We start from the raw sequence: 21,486 nt of genomic DNA on the forward strand, positions 1-21,486 counted from the left end.
GGGCTTCCGGCGGACATTTTGGCCGCCGAACAGCTGATCGTCGGGCTTCGTTTTGCGAAGATCGGTAAGCGAAACACTTACCGGTCTTCGCAAAGCGAATTTAGCCCTATTTAAAAAACGTTAAGCGATCGCATTAGCGATCCGAAAAAATGGATCACTATGCGATTTCATCGTTATGCGGTGCGCTCGTTAAGCGAGGCACCACTGTATTTATTGTAGTGGTAGAATCATAGAAACATAAAATAGTGGCGTTGGAAGGGACCTCGCTTATTTCAAGTCCAACCCGCTGCTCAAGGCAGGAATCCAAATCGAAGCAGATCTGACAGAGGGTGGCCCCGTTTCCTCTTGAATGCCTCCAGCGTTGCTGCGCTCACCCCCGCCTCCCGAGGCCATGGGTTCCGTTGTTGTACTGCTCTAACCGTTAGGAAGTTTATTTCTGATATTCAGCCTAAATTTGGCTTTCTTTAGCTTGAGCCTATGATCGAGAACAGATCCTGCCCCCTCTCTGTATGACCTCCTTTCAAGGATTTGAAAAATGCTATCCTATCTCCCCTCCGTCTTCTTTTCTCAAGGATAAACATGACCAGTTCTTTCCATCTTTCCTCCTACGGCTTGGTTTCCAACCCCCTGATCATCCTTGTCACCTTCTTCTTAACTTGTTCCAATTTGTACGCATCCTTCTTGAAGTGCAGTGTCCAGAACTGGACACAATATTCAAGGTGAGGCCCAACTAGTGCTGAATAGAGGGGGACTAGTACTTAGTGGGATTTGGAGATGATACTTCTGTTAATGCATCCTAAAATAAAAGAGCCCAGGGCTCAGAGAGAATCAGTCCACCATAGTCAGGGATATTACAGTGGACCCTCTACTTACGGAATTAATCCGTATTGGAATGGTGTCTGCAAGTCGAAGTCTGTAGGTCGAATCTCCATTGACCTACAATGCATTGAAAACCGATTAATCCCATAACCGGCAGTTTTTATTCTATTTTTGTTCCATTTTGGGTTTTTTCTGGTCTGTAAGTCGATTCTCCGGCTGCAAGTCGAATCTAAATTTTGCAGCCAGAGAAGTCTGTAACTCGAAAAGTCTGTAAGTCGAGCCGTCTGTAAGTCGAGGGTCCACTGTAGTCATTTTAAGGAAAAGAGGAGCGGACATAAAAGTTATTGGAAAGATATTTAAAAGCTCCAAAATGGTTTAAAAAAGGAAACCCAACAGTCTTGCACGTTGGCTCTGTATCTTTTGCAAGTTCCCCCTTTTCCCTTCCTGTGCGGTCATTGTGACCGCTTTGCTACCCCTGACAGATGGCAGGGGTGACATAATTATTATTTCCATTTAATTGCATTTTAATCTGTCATTTATTGTGCTTTCAATATTACTCTTCTTTTTAACATCGTGAGCCACCTTGCATCTCCTCTCCGGGAGAAAGACGGCCTACCAATGACATGAAATAAAATAAAAGATATATTTGGCAACTCCCCCATTAGCCAGGGAACTGAATCAGGGGTTTCAGCCGAATGGAAAGGAGTCTTAGATGCCCTGCTCGCTGCAGATAAAGGTGTTGTGGAACCAGCACCAACCCTTTCCGAATCATGATGTTGGTTGTCCGGATCGTACGCATAGCAAATAGTATTGAAATCTTTGTGTGTGTGTGTGTGTGTGTGTGTGTGTTTGTGTGTTTAAAAGCACCTGGAGATGGCGCCTATCTCTTTAAAAGCGGCAGCGTCTCTGTCATCTGATGTGACAGGGCCTGCCATGCGGAAAGGAAGCATGGCAAACAACGTCCAGTGTCATTCAGACACCCACACACCGCACACGAGAATATAACCGCACACTAATTGACCATAATCCCTATGCTCAAATCCAGCCAATTATTCAAGGACAAAAGGGCAAATTGGGGACGAAGACCGGGGCAGTGAACCGTGGACGGATGGAGGGGAAAACGGCGCAGAGGGCATCTGTTGGTAACCACACTCTCTTTCCGGCCATGTGGCCTCGCTCCTCTCAGAGGCCATCGCTTCAAGTGCTCCTGGCTCAGTATCGTCGGCGGTTGGGTTCCGCGGCAGCTTCAGGATGGCAACAGGGCACTGTTCTTTTTCTGAAGTTCAGGTTGTCGAGACGCCCATCAGCCTTCTCGCCACAGTATTGAGCATTGGCCCTGTAAAGATAATCCTCCCACTCATTTCACTTCCAGGTGTTTGAAAGTGTCTCATTAAAACAATAACAATTATGGGGCCATCAGGCTCAACGGTGTCCCCTTCCGGGGCTTCCACTGTATCAGGATACTCAGAAGTGATTTACAATTCTTGTCCTCTGGGGGTGTTCTGGGACGGTCTGGTTTTAATTTACTAGTTTTCCAATCCTTAGATGTTGCCAGCAGACACTCCCCCCCTGCCCTTTAAGACTAACTTTTAGATTTTTTTAATGTGAGCTTTCCTGCACAACTGGGGGACGTGGTGGCGCTGTGGGCTGTGAAGCCTGTGTTGCAGGGTGAGAAGACCAGCAGTCGTAGGATCGAATCCACGCGATGGAGTGAGCGCCCATCGCTTGTCCCAGCTCCCACCAACCTAGCGGTTCAAAAGCATGCAAATGCAAGTAGATAAATAGGGACCACCTCGGTGGGAAGGTAACAGCGTTCTGTGTCTAAGTCGCACTGGCCATGTGACCACGGAGGATTGTCTTCGGACAAAACGCTGGCTCTATGGCTTGGAAATGGGGATGAGCAGCGCCCCCTAGAGTCAAACATGACTGGACAAAAATTGTCAAGGGGAAACTTTACCTTTACCTTCCTGCACAAGGCCACTTCCTAAGATATTTGCATATCAGACACTATCATTATTATTGATTTTCTTCTTAAACCAACCATGAGCTCTGTATTTTGCTATCAAGCCGCCTTGGGTTCTTTTTAAGGAGAACGGCAGGATAAAAATATTTTGAAGAAATACAATTTTAAAGAAATACAAGCCTTTGAGAATACAAATACAATATACTTCGATGCCATGCATAAATATTTGATGTTACATATCTCCTTCTCTTATGACTGAGGAAGAGGGCTTGTCCCAATGATTGCCGCTTTAAATATAATCAAGAATGGTTATCTTAAAAAAGAACAGAAAGAGCTAATCGTTATAATGGTCACAGCAGAAAGATTAATATTTGCAAAACAAAATGGAAAAAAGACAAATTAATCTTGAAGACTGGCATAAAGAAATGTGGAGTTCAGCGATAAATGATAAGGTAACATGCAAAATAAAAATAAGGGGAGTGACAAAATAGAATGATTTCAAAGAGGTATGGAATCCACATTTGAATTTTATATAGGCATCCTTCAGTCTCAAGAGACTATGGTAACATGCTCTGAATCGAGGAGTGTCCTCTCCAGAACATGAAGCCCGGGTAAGGTAATGTGGAGGATAGGCTGTTACCCAAGCAGCAGATCCCCCCTCTCCACATTGCTGAAATGGTCCAATGGAAAGGCAAGAGCCAATACAACTGGTTCCAGCAGCAGCGCGGGAGTTGGCAGAATGACATGAACTGCCTCCAGGACTCCGGCTCCGGATTTTGCCTTGAGGTTAACTCCTGAAACCTTTTCCATGAGTGGATGTAGCCACAAGGCAGTGGAGCTTTGGAATTGGAGTTTTCCTTCTCCTAGATGGGCTGCCTTCCATGGCTGACGAGCCCCACCTACCCGGCCTGCTCTTTAATAGTGCGAAAGTATGATCAGACCCTTTAAACTTTCCTGCCTCCCAGGCTTATGCAAATCTAATTGGCTTTCCTATTTACCATATTAAGGCCAGACAAACATACCTGGCCTTCACCCTCAGCCCAGCTTCCTAGGAAAAAGGACATTTGAATTATGTTTTTTAAAAGGGAGAGGTCATCAGCCAGCAGAAGAATCAATGTATTTTTGGAGTGGAATGGGGTGAAAAAAAGATGAAAAGAATATATTTGGTTATCTGGTCCCAAAGTTGATGGTGGGACAGGGGGGGAAATATTTTATACGGTATATATGTACACACCTTTTATGTTAGTATTGTTATTATTGTTTTTCTTTAATTAATTTTTTAAAAAGTAAAAAGGAAGAGGACTTAGTCTTAAAAGTGCCACCATGTCTTTTTTTTTTGCTTCTTATTTTTAATTTTTTCCCCCTACCTCTAAAACAAACCACTGATCTATCTGTCCAGCTGCTGAGTCTCCGACGCACTTCCTCTCCTGCGGCCACAAAGTATATATTCGGTCCTCCTTGAGTGGCTATTCTGGCTTGGTAGGAGGGGAAATTAGATTTCTCCCCATTTTTGCAGACCTCCCCAGTTTCCCCCCATTCACACTGACTCACTCTCTGCCTCCTTGCTCGGGGGGGGGGGGGCTCATTTTTTAGACAACAACCCTGTCGGTGCTTAGCAGCTAAAATTGCCATGAGAACCATGTTAACGAGCAATATAAAAGCAGTGCATAAAATATCAAATTTTGGAAGCTTAGAGCACATGTTACCCCCTCACGCCCACCATTTGTTTTATACCGCTCTTATCTCTTGGTTTCCTGTGTCGTATTTTATGTGCTGAGAAAAGGGGGAAAGCCTTTGTTTTGCTCCTGGCACGAAAAAAGGAAGCAACAACCTCCTGTCAGGAGGACCTTCCAGAAAAGGGAGGCCAAGGAGAGCCTTCCCTCTCGGCTCACCACCAGCCAGGTCTCCGCCAGGAAGGGGCACCTGCAGAAGGATGACTGACCCGAACCTGAGCGCAGGGGTGACCCATGGGCTTCTGCAGGAAGGCTTCAGCTGAGCGCAACTCCTGCTCATAGCGAGAGAAGTCTAGCGCTATGTTTCATGCAGAGGCACATCAAGGAACAAACTTGGTGCCCCTCATCCTTAGAAGTGGGTGGTGGATACAAATACACCCACACGATGTCTCCTCGGAACAGGGCATTGCACAGAGACACAGCAGGCTTCCACATCCATCGATGGAGACATTTGAACTCTCCAGAAGCTTCTTACTGTCTCACGTTTTATCCCTCTGTCCTTTCCTCTCTCTCTCTCTCTCTCTCTCATGGTTCAGTTGCGATGCTGTCACAACTCAAATGCCTTACCCATGAAAAAGGAGTCTGCCTGTTGCTTCTCTGCATGATCTCTCCTCGATCTCTTGCTTGAATATAGGTAGGACGACGGGATGGCCTCCCTTGCGGGACTGGGGGAACAGAATTCTTCGGGACACCACTCTGAGGTTGCCTCCGTTCGAAAGGAGGCATGCCTGAAGATACGAGTCATGCAGGAAAAGGGAGAAGAGCCTCCTCAGATGAAAGAGGATAATTATTCGCCTGCTTTTCAGGTGTGGGTGTGTGGATGTATTGCTGCCATGGGCATTTGGAGTCCAAGCTATCTCAAGCACCCCATCCTCCCTTTACGAGCCACCTTGGGTGTTAAGATCATCAGGGCAGGCCTTCCTCTTGGTCCCACCACCTTCCCGGGTGCATTTGATTGTGGTGGCTCCTTTAGACTCTGGAACTCCCTCCCACTGGAGGCCAGCTTGGCCCCGTCTTTGCTGTTTTTCCACAAGCAGGCCAAGACCTTTCTCTTCAGGTGATCTTTCCTGCAGTGACTGGCTCCCTGAGCATAACCTTTTTAGATGGATTTTTATGCATTACTGCTTTGATTGGGTCTTCTTTACGGTAATACAACTTGTGTTTACCATTTCTCAGAATGGTATTTTGTTTTTTGTTTGTCCTTTTTAATATTTGCCTACTTAGTGTTTTAGCTTTAATATTGTCTTTTAATGAGGTAAGCTGCCTCTTTAAACTCATTGTTTGTAGCTTTAAATACTTTATTTTCATGATGCAAACCACTGTTGTATGCTCAGGATTTTCAGCTTTATATATTGTCTTTCAATAAGCTGCCTCGGGTCCGTTTTAAGGAGAGAGGCGGGGCAAAAATATTTTAAATAAATTATTATTATCGTCCAAAGAACTAATATTTTCCCGCTCTGATTGTGAAGGGGTTGCCGACAAATAAGCAGTCTGAAATCTTAGGAAATGGTTTATTGGTTTGTCATCAAACTTCCAGAATTTCTCTAGCAACTTGGCAAAGGTGGAACTCTTTGTGAGCTGTGGACCTGCCAAGATTAGGCCTCCTTCAGTCTCGAGAGACTATGGTAACGTGCTCTGAATAGAGGACTTGGAACAGCATCCAGTGTGGCTGAGAAGGCCAATTTGAGAGTGACAATAATCCCTTCCATACCGGAGACAAATACAATCTGTCCTCTGTCCAGCTCCCCGATTTTGCTGGCTTCGGGATGGCCTCTTTGCCTCGGCCTGCTGGACAAGGGCCTCGTCAAATTGGGAGAGGCCATGATGCACCGCCTGCCTCCAGGCTGAACGCTCAGAGGTCAAGGTTTCCCATCTGTTGAGGTCCATTCCTAAGGCCTTCAGATCCCGCTTGCAGATATCCTTGTATCGCAGCTATGGTCTCCCTCTGGGGCGATTTCCCTGCACTTATTCTCCATACAGGAGATCTTTCGGAATCCAACCAAAATGGACTTTCCAATTTAATCAGAAACAAACATGGGGAGAAAAAGGGGAGAAAGATGCTCCATCGTCTCCCTTCCAGCTCTCCGAAAGCCGGCTGCCCGCCCATCGTTTGCCTGTTTTCTGTTCTGAAAGGCAAGGCGGTCCCTGGAAAAGACAGCAACATCTGGGTGATCTCAGAGGCCTAATTCTAAATGGCATGCTTTTGTTTCACGCTCAGGGCCAGCCAGCCGCGCATCAACATAGCCTCCCTTTGTTGCTTTGCGAGAGAGGTCCTAGCCAGAGTCCAGGAAGAAAGTGTTTCGGGGTAGAAAAGGGGGAATTAGGGCAGAAGACAATGCCTTCATTGAGACAGGCGTGCTGGGGGGCAGGGCAACCCGCTGGGTGGAAAACTGCCACCAATTTATGTATTTCGATGTGTTTTCTAAGGTTCACCCAGAAGCGGCAAAACAGATAAGGCATGACTATTTTCCCAACCATGAATGAAGGATGACTTTGGGATCACGGTTATTAAGAGGGAATAGCAGACGTCTCATCTAAGTGGGCGGCGTTGGATTTGAAGATCTTTGGCAAAAGATTCAGGTTCCATATTCTTTAAAAGTTCTAGATGGGTGGGTTTCTCCCTGCAACACCCTGGAGGTGAATTCAAGCCATGTCCAGGTAATGCCCAAATCTCACTCCTTTTGTCTCCAGGGCAATTCAAGGTGGCACCCTTTTATTATGTCCATTTTACATATGAGAAGCAAGACGAGAAGGCTGTTGATGATCTGGAGAACGGACCTAAAGAGACCCTAATAGGGCTTTCAAGGTCAGTGGTTAGTCCGACCAGTTCCACTGTTCCAGTGAGTTCTACTGGCTGAGCAGGGATTCAAACCCGGTTCCCCAGAGTCCTGGTCCGTCACTATTCAGTACACCACACCACACTGGGAATCCTGGTGGATTTGCTTGCTCATCTTTTGTGACTGGTCCTCAGGAGATAAGCAAGGGCTTCATTTCCAATTCAGACTGCTATCCCACAGCAGCTTTGGAGAATGCATCTCAGAAGGGAAAACGTTTTAGAGCTTTTCAAGTGCAAAACTGGTCTTTTGTCTCTTCGTCCCCTTATTCGGAAGTAAGAAGGAGGTGCAGCCTGTTCCCTTAAACATCACAACACACTCCTGTGTGATTCTTGGGACGAAAAAGAGGTTACTTACCTGTAACTTTGGTTCTTCGAGTGGTACTCTGTGAATTCACACTAATGGGTTAATCTGCGCTTGCGCAGAAGGCCTCGGAACATTCTAGAGCTTAAAGTAACACTTTTGGCTCCGCCCCCCCAGGACCTCATGGTCCGCCCGCCCTAACAGCCATTCAGTTCCCCAAATTCCGCTGCTGCTCTAAAGGCGAGACAGTCGTGACGGAAAGCGGGGAGGACGGGCGGGCCGTGTGAATTCACAGAGTACCACTCGAAGAACCAAAGTTACAGGTAAGTAACCTCTTTTTCTTCTTCGTGGACTCTGTGAAATCACACTAATGGGTGACTAGCAAGCTTACCTCTGGAAGGAGGAGGGAAACGTCACGGCAGCACAGCCGACAGGACAGCCCGGCCAAACCTGGCATCCTCCTTGGCTCGCAGGTCGAGTCGGTAGTGGGATGCAAACGTGGAAGGCGTGGACCACGTGGCGGCTTTACAAACGTCTTGTAGTGGGACTCCACGGAGGAAGGCTGTGGAGGCCGCAACAGCCCTGGTAGAATGGGCGCGAACAGATGCCGGTAGAGGCTTCTTGGCCAGTTCATAGGCAAGACGGATGACCTGAACTATCCATCTGGATACAGTTTGCGGGGACACTTCACGACCCCTATGGGGTGGCTGGTAAGAGACAAACAGGCGCTTGGAGAGGCGGAACGAAGAAGTCCTTTGAACGTAGAAGGCTAACGCCCGACGAACGTCGAGTAGATGGAGGGATTTCTCAACCGGAGAAGAAGGTTGGGGAAAGAAGGTTGGCAGGACTATAGGCTGCTTGACATGAAAATCCGTGGCGACTTTGGGCAGAAAGGACACGTCAGGGTACAAGACCACCTTGTCTCGGAAGAATTGCAAGAAAGGTGGGTCGGTCCTCAGGGCAGCCAATTCAGAGGCCCTTCTGGCTGACGTAATAGCTACCAAGAAGACGACTTTAAGGGTAAGGAGGCGTTCCGAAACCGTGGCGAGCGGCTCAAATGGTGGTTTTGAGAGACAGTTCAAAACGGTATGGAGGGACCATTGAGGAATAGGATTAATTGTAGGTGGACGCAGGCGTACAACGCCTCGAAGAAAACGTTTGATCTTCGTGTGTCTGAATAACAGAGCACTGTCCGTCTCTGGTGGTTGATGGGCTATGATGGCGGAAAGGTACACCTTCAGGGTGGAATGAGACAGGTTCATCTGGAAAAGGTAAGCCAGAAACTGTAGCACAGCATGGAGCGTAGTGGGCGACGCGGGCAGTTGGTGAGAAGCGGTGAACTTCAGGAAGGCCTTCCACTTGCTCCCGTATAGGGTGTCAGTGGACGGTTTACGACAATGAGAGAGGACGTGAGCTACCGTGGGACTATCCTCCAGGCGGTGAGGTGAAGTGACTGCACGTCCGGGTGGTAAGTTGTCCCTTCGTTCTGGGTGAGCAGGTGCGGAAGGTAAGGTAACCTGACGTACTCCGTCGCCCTCGACATGAGCCTCGCGAACCACGGTTGGCGCGGCCAAAACGGAGCAATCAGAATGGCATTCGCATTGTCGTCGCAAACTTTCACCAGTGTTCTCAGTAGGAGAGGAAACGGTGGAAACATGTAGAGAAGGCGGTTGCTCCATGCCACCATCAGAGCATCGCCGTGCGAATTCGGACCGTGACCGCCCCTGGAGAAGAAGATGGGGCATTTGGTGTTGAGGTGAGTGGCGAACGCATCCACCACGGGAGTTCCCCATCGCTCGCAGAGTGTTAGGAACACCGCATGGTCCAGTACCCATTCGTGCATGGTAACAGCAGTCCTGCTGAGCCGATCCGCAAGTATGTTGTCGTGAGTAGAGATGTATACGGCGGATGGGAAGACATGATGTTGGAGACACCACTCCCATAGCTGAACAGCAAGATACAGGAGGGAGAAAGAATGGGTACCGCCCTGTTTGTTGACATACGCGACCGCCGTCGTGTTGTCCGAAACAACCTGAAGGGCTGTGCCCCTGATGATGGGCAGAAAAGCCCGGCAGGCCTTGAAGATGGCGAGAAGTTCCCGATTGTTGATGTGGAGGGCAAGCTCCTTTGGAGACCATCGGTCGTGGACTTGCAGGCCGCAACAATGGGCACCCCAGCCGATGTCGCTGGCATCCGTCGTGATGCGAGTTTGTAGGGCAATGGGAGCAAAGGGGCGTCCCATAAACAGATTGGCCGGGTTGAGCCACCACTTCAGCTGCTCCGACAACTCCCTGGACACCAAGAGTCTCTTTTTGGGGAAGTCCCAGAGGGGATTGAAGAGTGACAGGAGCCACACTTGCAGCGAACGAAGCTTCAGTCTCGCATGAGGGATGACGGAAGTGGTGGAGGCCATAAGGCCCAGTAGCCTCTGAGCAGTGTGAGCGGTGACATGATGGAGAGGGCGGAATTTCTTGATGAGAACAGCCATCTTCCGCGCCCTTTCCACAGGTAGAAATGCTCGGCCGGCGCGGGCATCGAGAGTGGCGCCTATGTAGGAGGCAACAGGCGAGGGAACAAGGACAGACTTCTTGTAGTTTACCTGCAGCCCAAGAGTTTTGAGAAGGTGGAGCACGGTAAGAGTGTGTCGCTCCGCCTGAAGTCTGGAGTGTGCAACCAGTAGCCAGTCGTCGATGTATGGAAAGACGGCTATGCCCCGTGTTCTCAGGAAAGCTGCCACCGGGGCCATACACTTCGTAAAGACTCTGGGCGCGGTGGAAAGTCCAAAAGGCAGAGCGGAGAATTCGTAACATCTTGACCCCAGCGAAAAACGCAGGAAGCGACGATGGTCGTGCCTGATATTTATGTGGAAGTAGGCGTCGCTGAGGTCTATGACGACGAACCAGTCGCCCTGTCGCAAGAGAGGCAGAATCCTTTCCAAGGTCACCATCCGGAAACGACGATAGGCAATGAATTTGTTGAGACGCCTGAGGTCCAAAATAGGACGGAAAGAGTCGTCCCGCTTTGTCACCAGAAAATATCTGGAGAAAAAACCAGGATTGGCAGGATTTGGAAACACCCTGGTTATTGCATGCTTTCGTAACAGGGTGGTTACTTCTTGCTTTAGAGGGTCGGATGGGGGGGTAAGAACTAGACGGGGGGGAGGCGTCTCCAAAAATTCTATCGCGTAACCGCGAGCGATGATAGAAAGGACCCACTTGTCTGAAGTGATGGTAAGCCAACTGGAGAGGAAAGGGGACAAGCGGGTGGCGTAGGAAGGAGAGAAAATGGCTGTAGAGCAGTCAAAGGCCCTGTTTATTCTTACGGTCGACCTTTTTGAAGGTGGCACGTGTCCTGTGTCGTTGGTCATGTCTAGTGGTGTAGCCGGAAGAAGGAGAATACCTTTGCTTGTAGGGATAGGATTTCCCTGGCTGCATAGCCGGGGGAAAAGATGGGCGCTTCCATGGGTAGCGTTGTTTGTAGAACGGTTGAGCAGCATAGGATCTGGCAGCCTTTTTAGCTTCATGGAGACCCTTCAGGATCTCGTCCGTCTTGGGATCAAAAAGACCCGAGCCGTCAAAGGGAAGGTCAAGGATACGGGCCTTGGAGTCTTCAGGAATGGCTGCGGACTTAAGCCACGCCTGCCGCCTCATGGCAATACCCGTCATTAAATTACGGGATGCAGCATCCAAGATGTGACGAACCGTGACCCGTTCCTGACGAATGAGTTGTGATGCCTCCTGGTGAAGAGAGAGACCTCTCGGTTGCAGCTCATCAGGTGCAGCTTGTAGGGATGGTAAAGCTAAGTCCCATAAGTGTTGGTGGTACGCCGCCATAGCGGCAACATAGTTGGCAGCTCTCACGATTAGAGACGAGAAGGCATATGAACGCCGACCAAATATGTCCATTTTCCTCCCATCCTTGTTATTGGGGGATGCGGCTGATGCAGGCCGAAACTTAGACTGGGCGACGTCCACAATAAGGGAATTGGGAGTAGGGTGTTTTACAAGGAAATCCAGTTCAGATCCCTGAATCCGGTATAAGTTCTCGACCCGTCTGGACATTTGAGGGGTAGAACAAGGTTTGTCCCAAGGTTGCTTTAGGGTGCGCAACAGTGAAGGGATGAATGCTAGACGCATGGGTAGGTTCTGATCCTCATCAATATCGGCGTATACCTTGTCGGGGACCGTTTCCGGCGGACGTTCGACAGGGAGTTCCAAAGCGGAGGCTATTCTATGTATCAGTTGAGAATAGCTAGGGAAATCGGCCGCAGGAGAAACCGGGTTCTTATCAATGATGGCAGAGTCCGGAGTGTTATCATTAGGAGCCGAAGTATCCGAAAAAGAGCATTCGGAGGAGGAGTCCTCGGGATGATCAGAAGGGAGGGACGGGGGGAGCGGGAGTTCCGGCATGGGAAAAACGGGGGCCGGTATCGACTTGTCTCTGCGTTTAGAGCGCTTCTTGCCCCTCGGTCCGGTATCGGTACCGTGCTCGGTACCGTGTCCTGTACCGTGCCCGGTATCGGGATCGGTATCGGTATCGAGGAGATCCAATTGAAAAGAGTCCGAGTCAGAGGAAACGTGGCGGCGCTTCTTCTTGCGCGGTTTCGGCGGTACCGTGTCGCGATGCCGCTTCGGTTTAGGTGGCGCCGCGTCGGTACCGAGAGGCGCGGTACCGGCTCCGGTATCGGTGGTGGTACGACGTGGTATACCGGTCGGTATGGTCTGTTGCTCTGCCTTCCGTAAGGAGGAAGGTCCTCCCGGTATCGGTTTAGACCCTTTGGCTCCGATATCGTAAGGGGACGGTACCGAGTGGGCGTGTCGTCGTCTACCCCTATCGGTATCGCGGGCCGACGGTACCGACGGTACCGAAGAAGCGGAGGAGACCGACGAGGAGGATGAGGAGTCGGATGAGGAACTCCGCGTAGCGAGGCTGTAAAGAAGCCGCGGGTCATAGAGCTTTTGCATCTGCTTCCGCCATTTTCTCAAATAGCTCTTGGAAAGCTTGAGCGGAGCGGTTTTGTCCTCCATAGCCTCCTGCCTCTTACGTTTCTTGGGGCGAGAATGTCGAGCCCCGTGGGGGGAGACCTTCGGTCCCGAGGGGCTCGGAGACCGGGAATCTCTAGAGGCTGTTTCCAAATGCTTCGTCTTGGCTCTCTTCTTCCTAGGGGATGGGAAGAAGGGTATATCCGGCGTATCGGTCGGCGGTGGTAAGGATGGTGGAGAAGAAGCTACCGACGACGCCTGGGAGTGAATCTCAATAGGAGATTGCGGAGTAAGAGCAGGCAGGGAAGGCGACGGTTGGAGCTGAGGCGTGGCCGCCGGAGACGGCGGGGGAGGAATGGCGGCCGTGGCCTGGCTCTTAGGAGGCTTGGATTTTTTAGAAACCTTCTGGGTAGACGTAGCTGACTTGCCATTAGCCCTAGTTTTAGGGCCAGGTGCAGGAGCTGAATCTGCAGGCGCAGAGGACGCTGCCATAGCAGGTGCGGTGAGGGATTTCTCCCAGAGCGCTGCCCGGAGACGTTGCTCTCTAAGTCTTAGGCCTTGCCGGGTAAAACGTTCACAATGGCGACAAGTCTGGGGGATATGGGACTCCCCAAGACAAAATAAACAGTAACGATGGCCGTCTGTGGAAGGGATCTTTTTAGAACAGGCGGCACAGCTTTTAAAAGTAACTTTAGGTGAAGATGGTGCCTTGGAGGCCATAAAAGAGAAAAAGGCGGGAAAACAGTCCAAAAAATAAGGGGGGAAAAAAAAAGGGGGTAGGGGAGCGAGGGAAGCCCTCAGAAACAGTCCAAAAACTCCCCTAATAATAAAATGAAGTAAGTACTTCCCTTGAAGCAAGAAAAGCGGAGCCAAAACTCAGGAATCTTCCAGATCTTTCCAATCTTTCACGGAGCTCTAGCTAGGAGACCTAACTGCAGCAGCGGAAAAAATGGAACTGAATGGCTGTTAGGGCGGGCGGACCATGAGGTCCTGGGGGGGCGGAGCCAAAAGTGTTACTTTAAGCTCTAGAATGTTCCGAGGCCTTCTGCGCAAGCGCAGATTAACCCATTAGTGTGATTTCACAGAGTCCACGAAGAAGAACCGCTGGTGACTCAGAGAAGTCCACATCACAGCACGATCAGGGCAACAGGACCCCCACTGGCCACATCACCCACCTCCCAAAGGTAGCCCTCAGGAGCGAAAGGGAACCCAGTTCCTGAGCTGTTTCCTTGTGACGGCTGAGGTTCTGTGCCTCAGTTTCCCTGTCCCCATGAGAGAGAAGCCCAGAAGAAGCCACTGCAGGATCCTGGCCTGGTTTGGAGACTTGCCTCTCAGCTCCCTGAAGTGTTCAAGCCTCTGAAGGGACTGTCAGTTCTGTCCTCATGCCATCCTGAAGGGGAAAAAAAAAGAAAGCACATGGAGAAGAAGATGATGAGGGAATCAATCTTTAGGACTATCATTGCTGACCATAGTGAGCTTTGACTGGAGGGCTGGTGGAATGCTAGGGGCAAACACAAAAAGGGCTAAACCATGGCCAGTGGGACGTGGGTGGAGCTGCGGGTTAAACCACAGAAGCCTCTGTGCTGCAAGGTCAGAAGACCAGCCGTCATAAGATTGAATCCATGCAATGGAATGAGCTCCCGTCGCTTGTCCCAGCTCCTGCCAACCTAGCCATTCGAAAGCATGTAAAAATGCAAGTAGATAAACAGGTACCACCACGGTGGGAAAGGTAACAGCTTTCTGTGTCTAGTCGTGCTGGCCACATGACCACAAAAACTGTCTACGGACCAAAGCTGGCTCTACGGCTTGGAAACAGGGATGAGCACCGCACCCAAGAGTCGGACATGATTGGACCAAGTGTCAAGGGGAACCTTTACCATGGCCAGTTCTGGATTATTGTTTTGCTTCATATCATTCATCTCATCATTGCACTGTATTTTGTCAGAAATCCATTGATTTTCCTTTGATTTTTTAAAACATTGTGTCTTCATTTCATGGACTGTATTCCCTGTTTATGTGTTTGAGATTTGAACAGAGCATCTCTGGTTACAGCGTTCACTCACTGGGGCAAATAAAGGACCTCGTTTTCATTCCCTTGATGTTGTGGGAAGGGGCGCTATAGGCAGAGCCAACATCCGTTGTGAGTGACTGGGCAGACAACACAAACTCAAGCCTACACAGCCACACTGAAGGGTGAAAACGCACGTTCATTTAGTAAGGTTCGCCCTAACCCTGATAACAAGTACCATTAATTGTGGCTAATGTCCAGACCGACCAGATGGGAGTTGTAGTGCAACGCATATGGAGGGCACCATATTGTTGCAGTTGCCATGCCCTTCCCTAGCTATAGGCCTGCTAGATATTTCAGACTACAACTCCCATCATCTCATCATGTCTGTGGATGATGGGAGTTGTAGATCAAAACAATAGGAGGGCACCAGGGTAGAGACTGCCCAAGCAATGAGAAAAGATCAGCTTCCACCCTGTCTGCGGTATTTACCAGTCTCAGCCTCTCTCTGTGAAACTGTGAGCTCCACCCAGCCATGATAAGCCAGCTATATCGTTTCTTCAATTACACCTTAATTCCAGGATGAAAGACGGGTGAGTCAAGAACCCCGATTGCGCCAGAAGCTGTCAGAAGGCTGTCAGCTTCCTTTAGCCTCTGAAACTCACAGGGAGCATCAATCAAATCAGAGGTTGAAGTGAGTTCAGGGGGTTTATTAGAAGACAAAAAGCATGTCCCTGCTATAGACATCAACTGGATTAGCAGCCGTCCCCCGTTTCCCAGGGAACCGTGGGAACGTTAGTTGAGGGTCAGGAACAGGAGGCAGTTAAGGATCTCGAGCTCAGCATGTTCTGTAGCTCATCAAACTATAATTCCCAGGATTCTTAGGCAAGTGGCAAACCATAACAATCCAACAGACAGCTTGGAAATTATACTTTGCAGGACTACAGCTCCCAGAATCCTCTGCCACCTTGGGTCCTTTTTAAGGACAAAGGTGGGATAAAATTATTTTAAATAAATAAATTAAATAATCTTCCTGCCAGCACTGCAGCTCCAACCGTTCTATACCCACTGGCCAAAGGTCTGTTGCTCGGTTTAATAAAAGGCGTTATATTAAGTCAGTTCATAGCCAGCAATTAAAGAGTCACCACTGTGATACTGGAGCATGCAGCCCTGCAGTTCTCTCTCACGTACACCCTGCTTAGAACTGCAGCAGTGATGACTCTTTAATTGCCGGCTGCAAACAGACTGAGTGTCACACCATTTGTCATGCTAAGCAAGAGGATTTCAGCCAATGTGTCCAGTTTCATTTTGGTTAGGGGATTCTGTGCTTTGTAGTTAAAAAAAACCCTAAGATATTCAAGCTCCAGTCCAATAAAATTTTTCCAGCATACATGATCCACAGACACAAACATATAACACTGAAATGTGGACGCTGACCCTTGAGTGGCTACCTGCCAGCGGAGGCAGAGCGGGGAAATGCTGGACACTTGTTTGACCACTAAACGAACCAGTACAAACCGCCGAACCAGCGCTTCGTGCCCATCAGCAGTTTGTGTCACATATTTAAGCCCCTCCCGTTGCTCCCTTGGGCTTTATATGAGTTCCCGCCACCCTCCTGCCAGGTAGCTTACCTGCGCCTCGGCATCCACGCTCAGGCTCTCGTAGATATCCTCAAAATGTTTCTCTGGAATAGGTGGCGGTTCCTCTTCCACTTCTTGCTCTGCGGGCTTTCCAGGCTCTTGCTGCGGAGACGCCTTGGGCCTCTTGCGCACTCGGGCGTACATGGCGCTCAGCCGCTTCTCGGTATCCGGAGCAGCTGGATGTGGAGCCCCTTGCTCACTTGCCACACCCGGCAATTCGCTAGGGAACTCAATGTGTTGCCAGTGGGCCGCCGGCTGCCCTGTTGTGCTACCACATGCTACCGTCATTCCAGCCGATTCTGTGGATTCTGCAGAGGGGGCCCCCTCTCCAGCAGAATTTGGCCGTCCCCTGGTTGTTGAATCAGCGCCCTTCCTACTTTCCATGCAAACCCCAGCACCTGGATCTCTTGCTTCATCGCAGATGCTTTCATAAACCTCATTGTCGGCGTCCTGATTCAGCGGCTCTATTCGGGGCACGTGAGCGTCTTTGGGGGTCATAGGCAACTTCCTGAACTGCAGGGCGCTTGGCGATGCAGCTCTAGGACACAACCGTTGAGGAGTCGTGCCTCGCAGGTGGTCTACCTCCATCTTCCTGCGCTGCGCGAACCGCTTGGGGGAGGCTCGGCTCATTGTGGCCGTTTCCGTCGGAGAGTTTGCACTTCCTTGGTGAAACTCCACAGCCACCGTTCCGTTCGTTGGCCTCTCTGGCCGGCAACTGACCGGAGAACTGCCTGTGGACAAATGCAACATTTTCGTTAAACCTCACCACGAGTGCTTTCAGGAGGAGAAGAGTTTAAAACTCTAAGTCAGATGCAAAACTTGGAAACATGTCTGTGTGTGTTTTTAATGACACCTCTCAGAATCCCTAACCAGTGGTCATCACCCAAAAAACGAAGAGCACTAGCTTCTTCTCCCTCCCTCCCTCCTGATGGATGGATGGATGTAAAATATATATAGATGAGCCATCTTTCTCCTAAAGGGTTTTATCCATAAAGGGCAGACCACCACTGCGGCATGCTTCAGGAAACCTAGCTCCATTTCAAAAAATGGAAAGGTAGAGGCGGGTGGGGGATAAGACTGGATGACCAGCAATCCCTCCCTGGAGCAGAAAGAAGGCAGCCTGCCCTGACCTTAGTGAAGTGGTCAAGTGACTGGTGAAGAAGGAAATTGTATTGACCATCAAGACCAAGGAGCCCAGCCTATGCTGTGCATGCACAGCCACAGCGCCAGGTTAGGATCCAGCGGTGGTAGGATGGACCGTATCCTTTCTACCTCGACATGGGATTAGCGGCTTTGAATGCACCAGGCGGCAGATGCGGTAAGAACCTGCTCTTAGGATGCGTCTGGTCTTTTTTTGCATTGATATCCGGGCAGTTTTTAAAAACCCAAAACAGAATGCCCTCTGCTCCTGGCCAGCCCACATATCTGCTGTTGCTTTGGTTCTGGGTTCAGCCAAGAAAAAAAGGACAGACTACACAAATGAAGAGGTGGGGGGTTGCCAACGTTGATGTGCTCGTTCTCATGAGCTCCCACCAAATTCCATAGGGAAAGACATCACCGTCTCGCTGGCCAGGCTGACTAGCGATTTGAAGAGGTTTTAGTCCAAGAAGGCAAACTTTTTTTAAGCGTGAGGAGGGATAGAGGAGAGCTACAAGGGGACTTTTAAAACAGGGATAAAAATGTTCCCTTGGGACCAAAGGCAGGGGGTCAGCCACTACCCTACCAACAAGCCATCTGTGATCAAGGGGCTAGGCTTCCAAATCTCATCTTCAGCTGCTCCCACCGGCGAGAAGAGCTGAGCCGCCTTTGATCCTGCCATTACCTCTCCGCTTTTTTTGCAAAGCCGACTCCATTTCCACAACGGGACAGGCGGTGTGTTTCTCCCTGACCTAAAAGGGAGCCGTGCCCGCTGTTTGTTCCCGTGCCAAAGGCATTCATGCTCCACAGGGCACGCATGAGAATGAGCGCGGAACAGAATCCAGGTTTCCTCCACCCCCTGGATTACTGGCCTATTCTTCGCAGCGCTGCGGCATTCAAGGGTGTTTTCGGCCCAGCGCCAGGCCTTGTAATAGGTTTGTTCCTTTTGTTAAGTGTTACTTAAGCGCAGGAGCAGGTTCCAACACTGTCTGCTGAAGCTCTTGGTTGCTGAGTTTGACCAAAAAAAAAAAAAAAAAAACCTAGTTGAGCAGGTTCTCATTCCTAAAAATACAATGACGGAGAGGGCTGGTGTCTCGGGGATTGGCTTTGAACCAGAAAAGTTTTAGACGGAGGGTGGGCCTGGATTTTCTGTCAGTCAGGGATTTTGGCCTGGGTGGGGGCAGTGGTGATGGTGTACAAGAGAAATAGTACAGTAGATTGCAGATTACCAAACCCCCCCCCCAAAAAAAAACCACGACACTGCCCAGAATCCTCTATTAGACATGCTGGCTGGAAAATTCTATGGGAGTTGATGTTCAAAAACTGCCCATTCTGATGGGAAGCAACCAGCTATTATGCCCTTAGGCATAAGTGGCTCTCTCGTTGTGTGTGACTTCTGCCTTAAAATAGACACAATGGCATCTTTTACAGGGCACTAAGAGAAAGGGAAGTGGTGGCGCTGCCGGTTAAACTGCAGAAGCCTCTGTGCTGGAAGGTCAGAAGACCAGCCGTCGTAAGATCGAATCCATGTGACGGAGTGAGGTCCCGTTGCTTGTCTCAGCTCCTGCCAACCGAGCCGTTCGAAAGCATGTAAAAATGCGAGTAGATAAATAGGTACCACCTTGGTGGGAAGGTCACAATGTTCTGTCTCTAGCCGTGCTGGCCACGTGACCACGGAAAACTGTCTAGGGACAAAGGCTGGCTCTGTGGCTTGGAAACAGGGATGAGCACTGCACCTGGAGTCAGACACGACTGGACTAAATGTCAAGGGGAAGCTTTACCTTAAAATAAGGTATGTCTTTAAAGAAGTGGATTTTGATCCACAGAAACTCACACAGAAACAAATTTGCTTATCTTTCAGGTGCCACAATATTTGTATCCTTTCCCTCTCATTTTCTTTCTTTCCTCCCTTTTAGTTTTGGTAGCTCACCTCTTTTACACTGTGGCATCACAAACACAAGAGTTGGAGATACCTTTTTTGGAAACCACTAGCAATAAAATAAATGACAAGCTTTCATGGATGAAATCCATTCATAAAGGGCGTGTCTGTGTGTTTACAGTTTGAGGAAGTGGATTTCATCCACAGAAGCTTGCTATTTTCTTTATTTTCAGTGGTCCAATAAAAGGTATCATTTACCTCTTGCATTTGTATAATCTTTGGATTCACGCCAGCCCTTTCTTTTTTTCATTCTAGACTATATAACAGTGATATCAGTTTCAATACGGCTTTACCCATCATTGCTCCATCCTAAGGATTGTTTAATTCGGTAAGATATTAAGAATGATCCACGGTAATTAAGGAAAGTGAAAAAGCTTTCCAGCAGAGAGTTCAAGGTCCTTCCCCAAACTACAAACCCCAGGATGCAATGGGGCGAAGCCACACCAGTCAGTCCAGAACCAAATTGATACCACTGTACAGTGGTGCCTCGCATGACGACGTTAATTCATTCAGCAAAAATCACTGTAAAACAAAAACGTCATGCGATTTTAAAAAGCCCATAGAAACGCATTAAAACCCGATTAATGCGTTCCTAGGGGCTTGAAACTCACCGTCCAGCAAAGATCCTCCATAGCACGGCCATTTTTGCTGCCCGTGCAGCGAGGAATCCGTGCCAGAAAACAGTGGGCGGCCATTTTTTTACCCGGCGGCCATTTTGAAACTGCCGATCAGCTGTGCGAAAATCGCTTTGCGATGATCGGTTACCAAAACGGGGCCAATCATCGCAAAGCGAAATTCCCCCATTGGGAACATAGTTTTGCAATCGCTTTTGCGATCGCTAAAACATCGATGTAAAGCGATTTCATCGTCAAACGGAGAGCTCGTAATGCGAGGCACCACTGTATAGTGTAGACATGCTCTCTGAATTCCCATTCATTGCATTTCTGCTCATGTGACACATTCCCTTCCCAACTCAGAGCAGTAAAACGTTCCCCGCACAAAACTGCAGGGCTTAGTTTTTGCCAGGAACTGGAGACTTCACGCCTTTCTCCAGTGGCTGCTTTATTTGCAAATAATGCCAGGAGAGCATAAAGTCCTCGAAAACAGGAACGTGCAAACATATCCCCGGCGTCTCCAGTTTCATTCCACTCTGGAATGTTCTGGCCTTGTCCGTGTGGACTCCTTTGGGAAGAGAGCAGTAGGGAGAGGGAGAGACAACGAAGCAAAGAAAAATAAAATTAAAGGCGACCAGATCCTAAATTAGACCAACTTGCGGCTACTTCTTGCCTCCATCCAGCACAAGCCGTAGGTCACTGAGACAGGAATTTTTGGAGATCTGCGGTTTAAACCCCCCCCCCCCACACACACACACACTTACACTCCACCACAGCTAGGACAGGAGGGGGAGACAAAGGCATTAAGATCTGGTCTGTTTTAACATTTTATTTTACTTTATTTTGCCCCTTCTCTTCCCCCCCCCCGCTCCCCGCCATCATCTCCACTCCCTGCCATTTGTAACAAGACGCCTGCAGAAAGGATTCCGATGTAGAAAGCTGATACCCAAACAGGTCCAGCAAAAAAAAGAAGAAGTCTGATAGAATATCGTCCAGATATGGAATCTAGACGTTAGGCTTTGTTTAGGGTCAACACAGCTGCCTCTGCTTTATACGCAAGGTCGGGGTACCCCAGATGAAAAGGGCATCAAAAATATCAGAAGCTAAGGCCTTTAAGGGGCTTCCTTGCACACCGGGACTATTCTGTCTCATATTGACATCTGTTAGCACCAGCCCTTATTCATACTGGATCTTCCTGCCTGCTCTTTTTTTTTCTCCCAGAGAAGCAAATCTTCTCCTTTAGGCCACCTTCTGTCATTCCAACAGCATTCCAGAGAGGCATCCCAAATATGGTTGTGCGCATGTGCAGGCATGCCTTGTGATTCCATATCACACAAATCGAAAAATTAATGGCTTGTAGTATATCTCTGGACTGCCTGGAAAAGACCCTGATGTTGGGAAAGCGTGAGGGCAAGAGGAGAAAGGGGACAACAGAGGACGAGATGGCTGGACAGGGTCACCGAAGCAACCAACATGAATCTGACCCAACTCCGGGAGGCAGTGGAAGACGGAAG

The 21,486-nt window shown here is 49.3% G+C and overlaps 1 protein-coding gene across 1 annotated transcript in view; it reads right to left on the reverse strand.

Moving 5' to 3' along the window:
• Window positions 1–13,738: 13,738 nt before the first annotated feature.
• Window positions 13,739–21,486, reverse strand: part of LOC110091754 (uncharacterized) — a 47,177-nt gene continuing 39,429 nt past the window's right edge. Inside the window, exons 5-6 of the mRNA XM_020816009.3 lie at window positions 16,274–17,013; window positions 13,739–14,024 (exon numbers count right to left, since the gene is read on the reverse strand). Coding sequence (XP_020671668.3) covers window positions 13,983–14,024; window positions 16,274–17,013 — 782 coding nt within the window. The 3' untranslated portion in view covers window positions 13,739–13,982. The remainder of the gene's footprint in view (window positions 14,025–16,273; window positions 17,014–21,486) is intronic.

This window comes from Pogona vitticeps, chromosome 1 (assembly GCF_051106095.1).
Source record: "Pogona vitticeps strain Pit_001003342236 chromosome 1, PviZW2.1, whole genome shotgun sequence".
In the NCBI taxonomy this organism is placed as follows: Eukaryota; Metazoa; Chordata; class Lepidosauria; order Squamata; family Agamidae; genus Pogona; species Pogona vitticeps.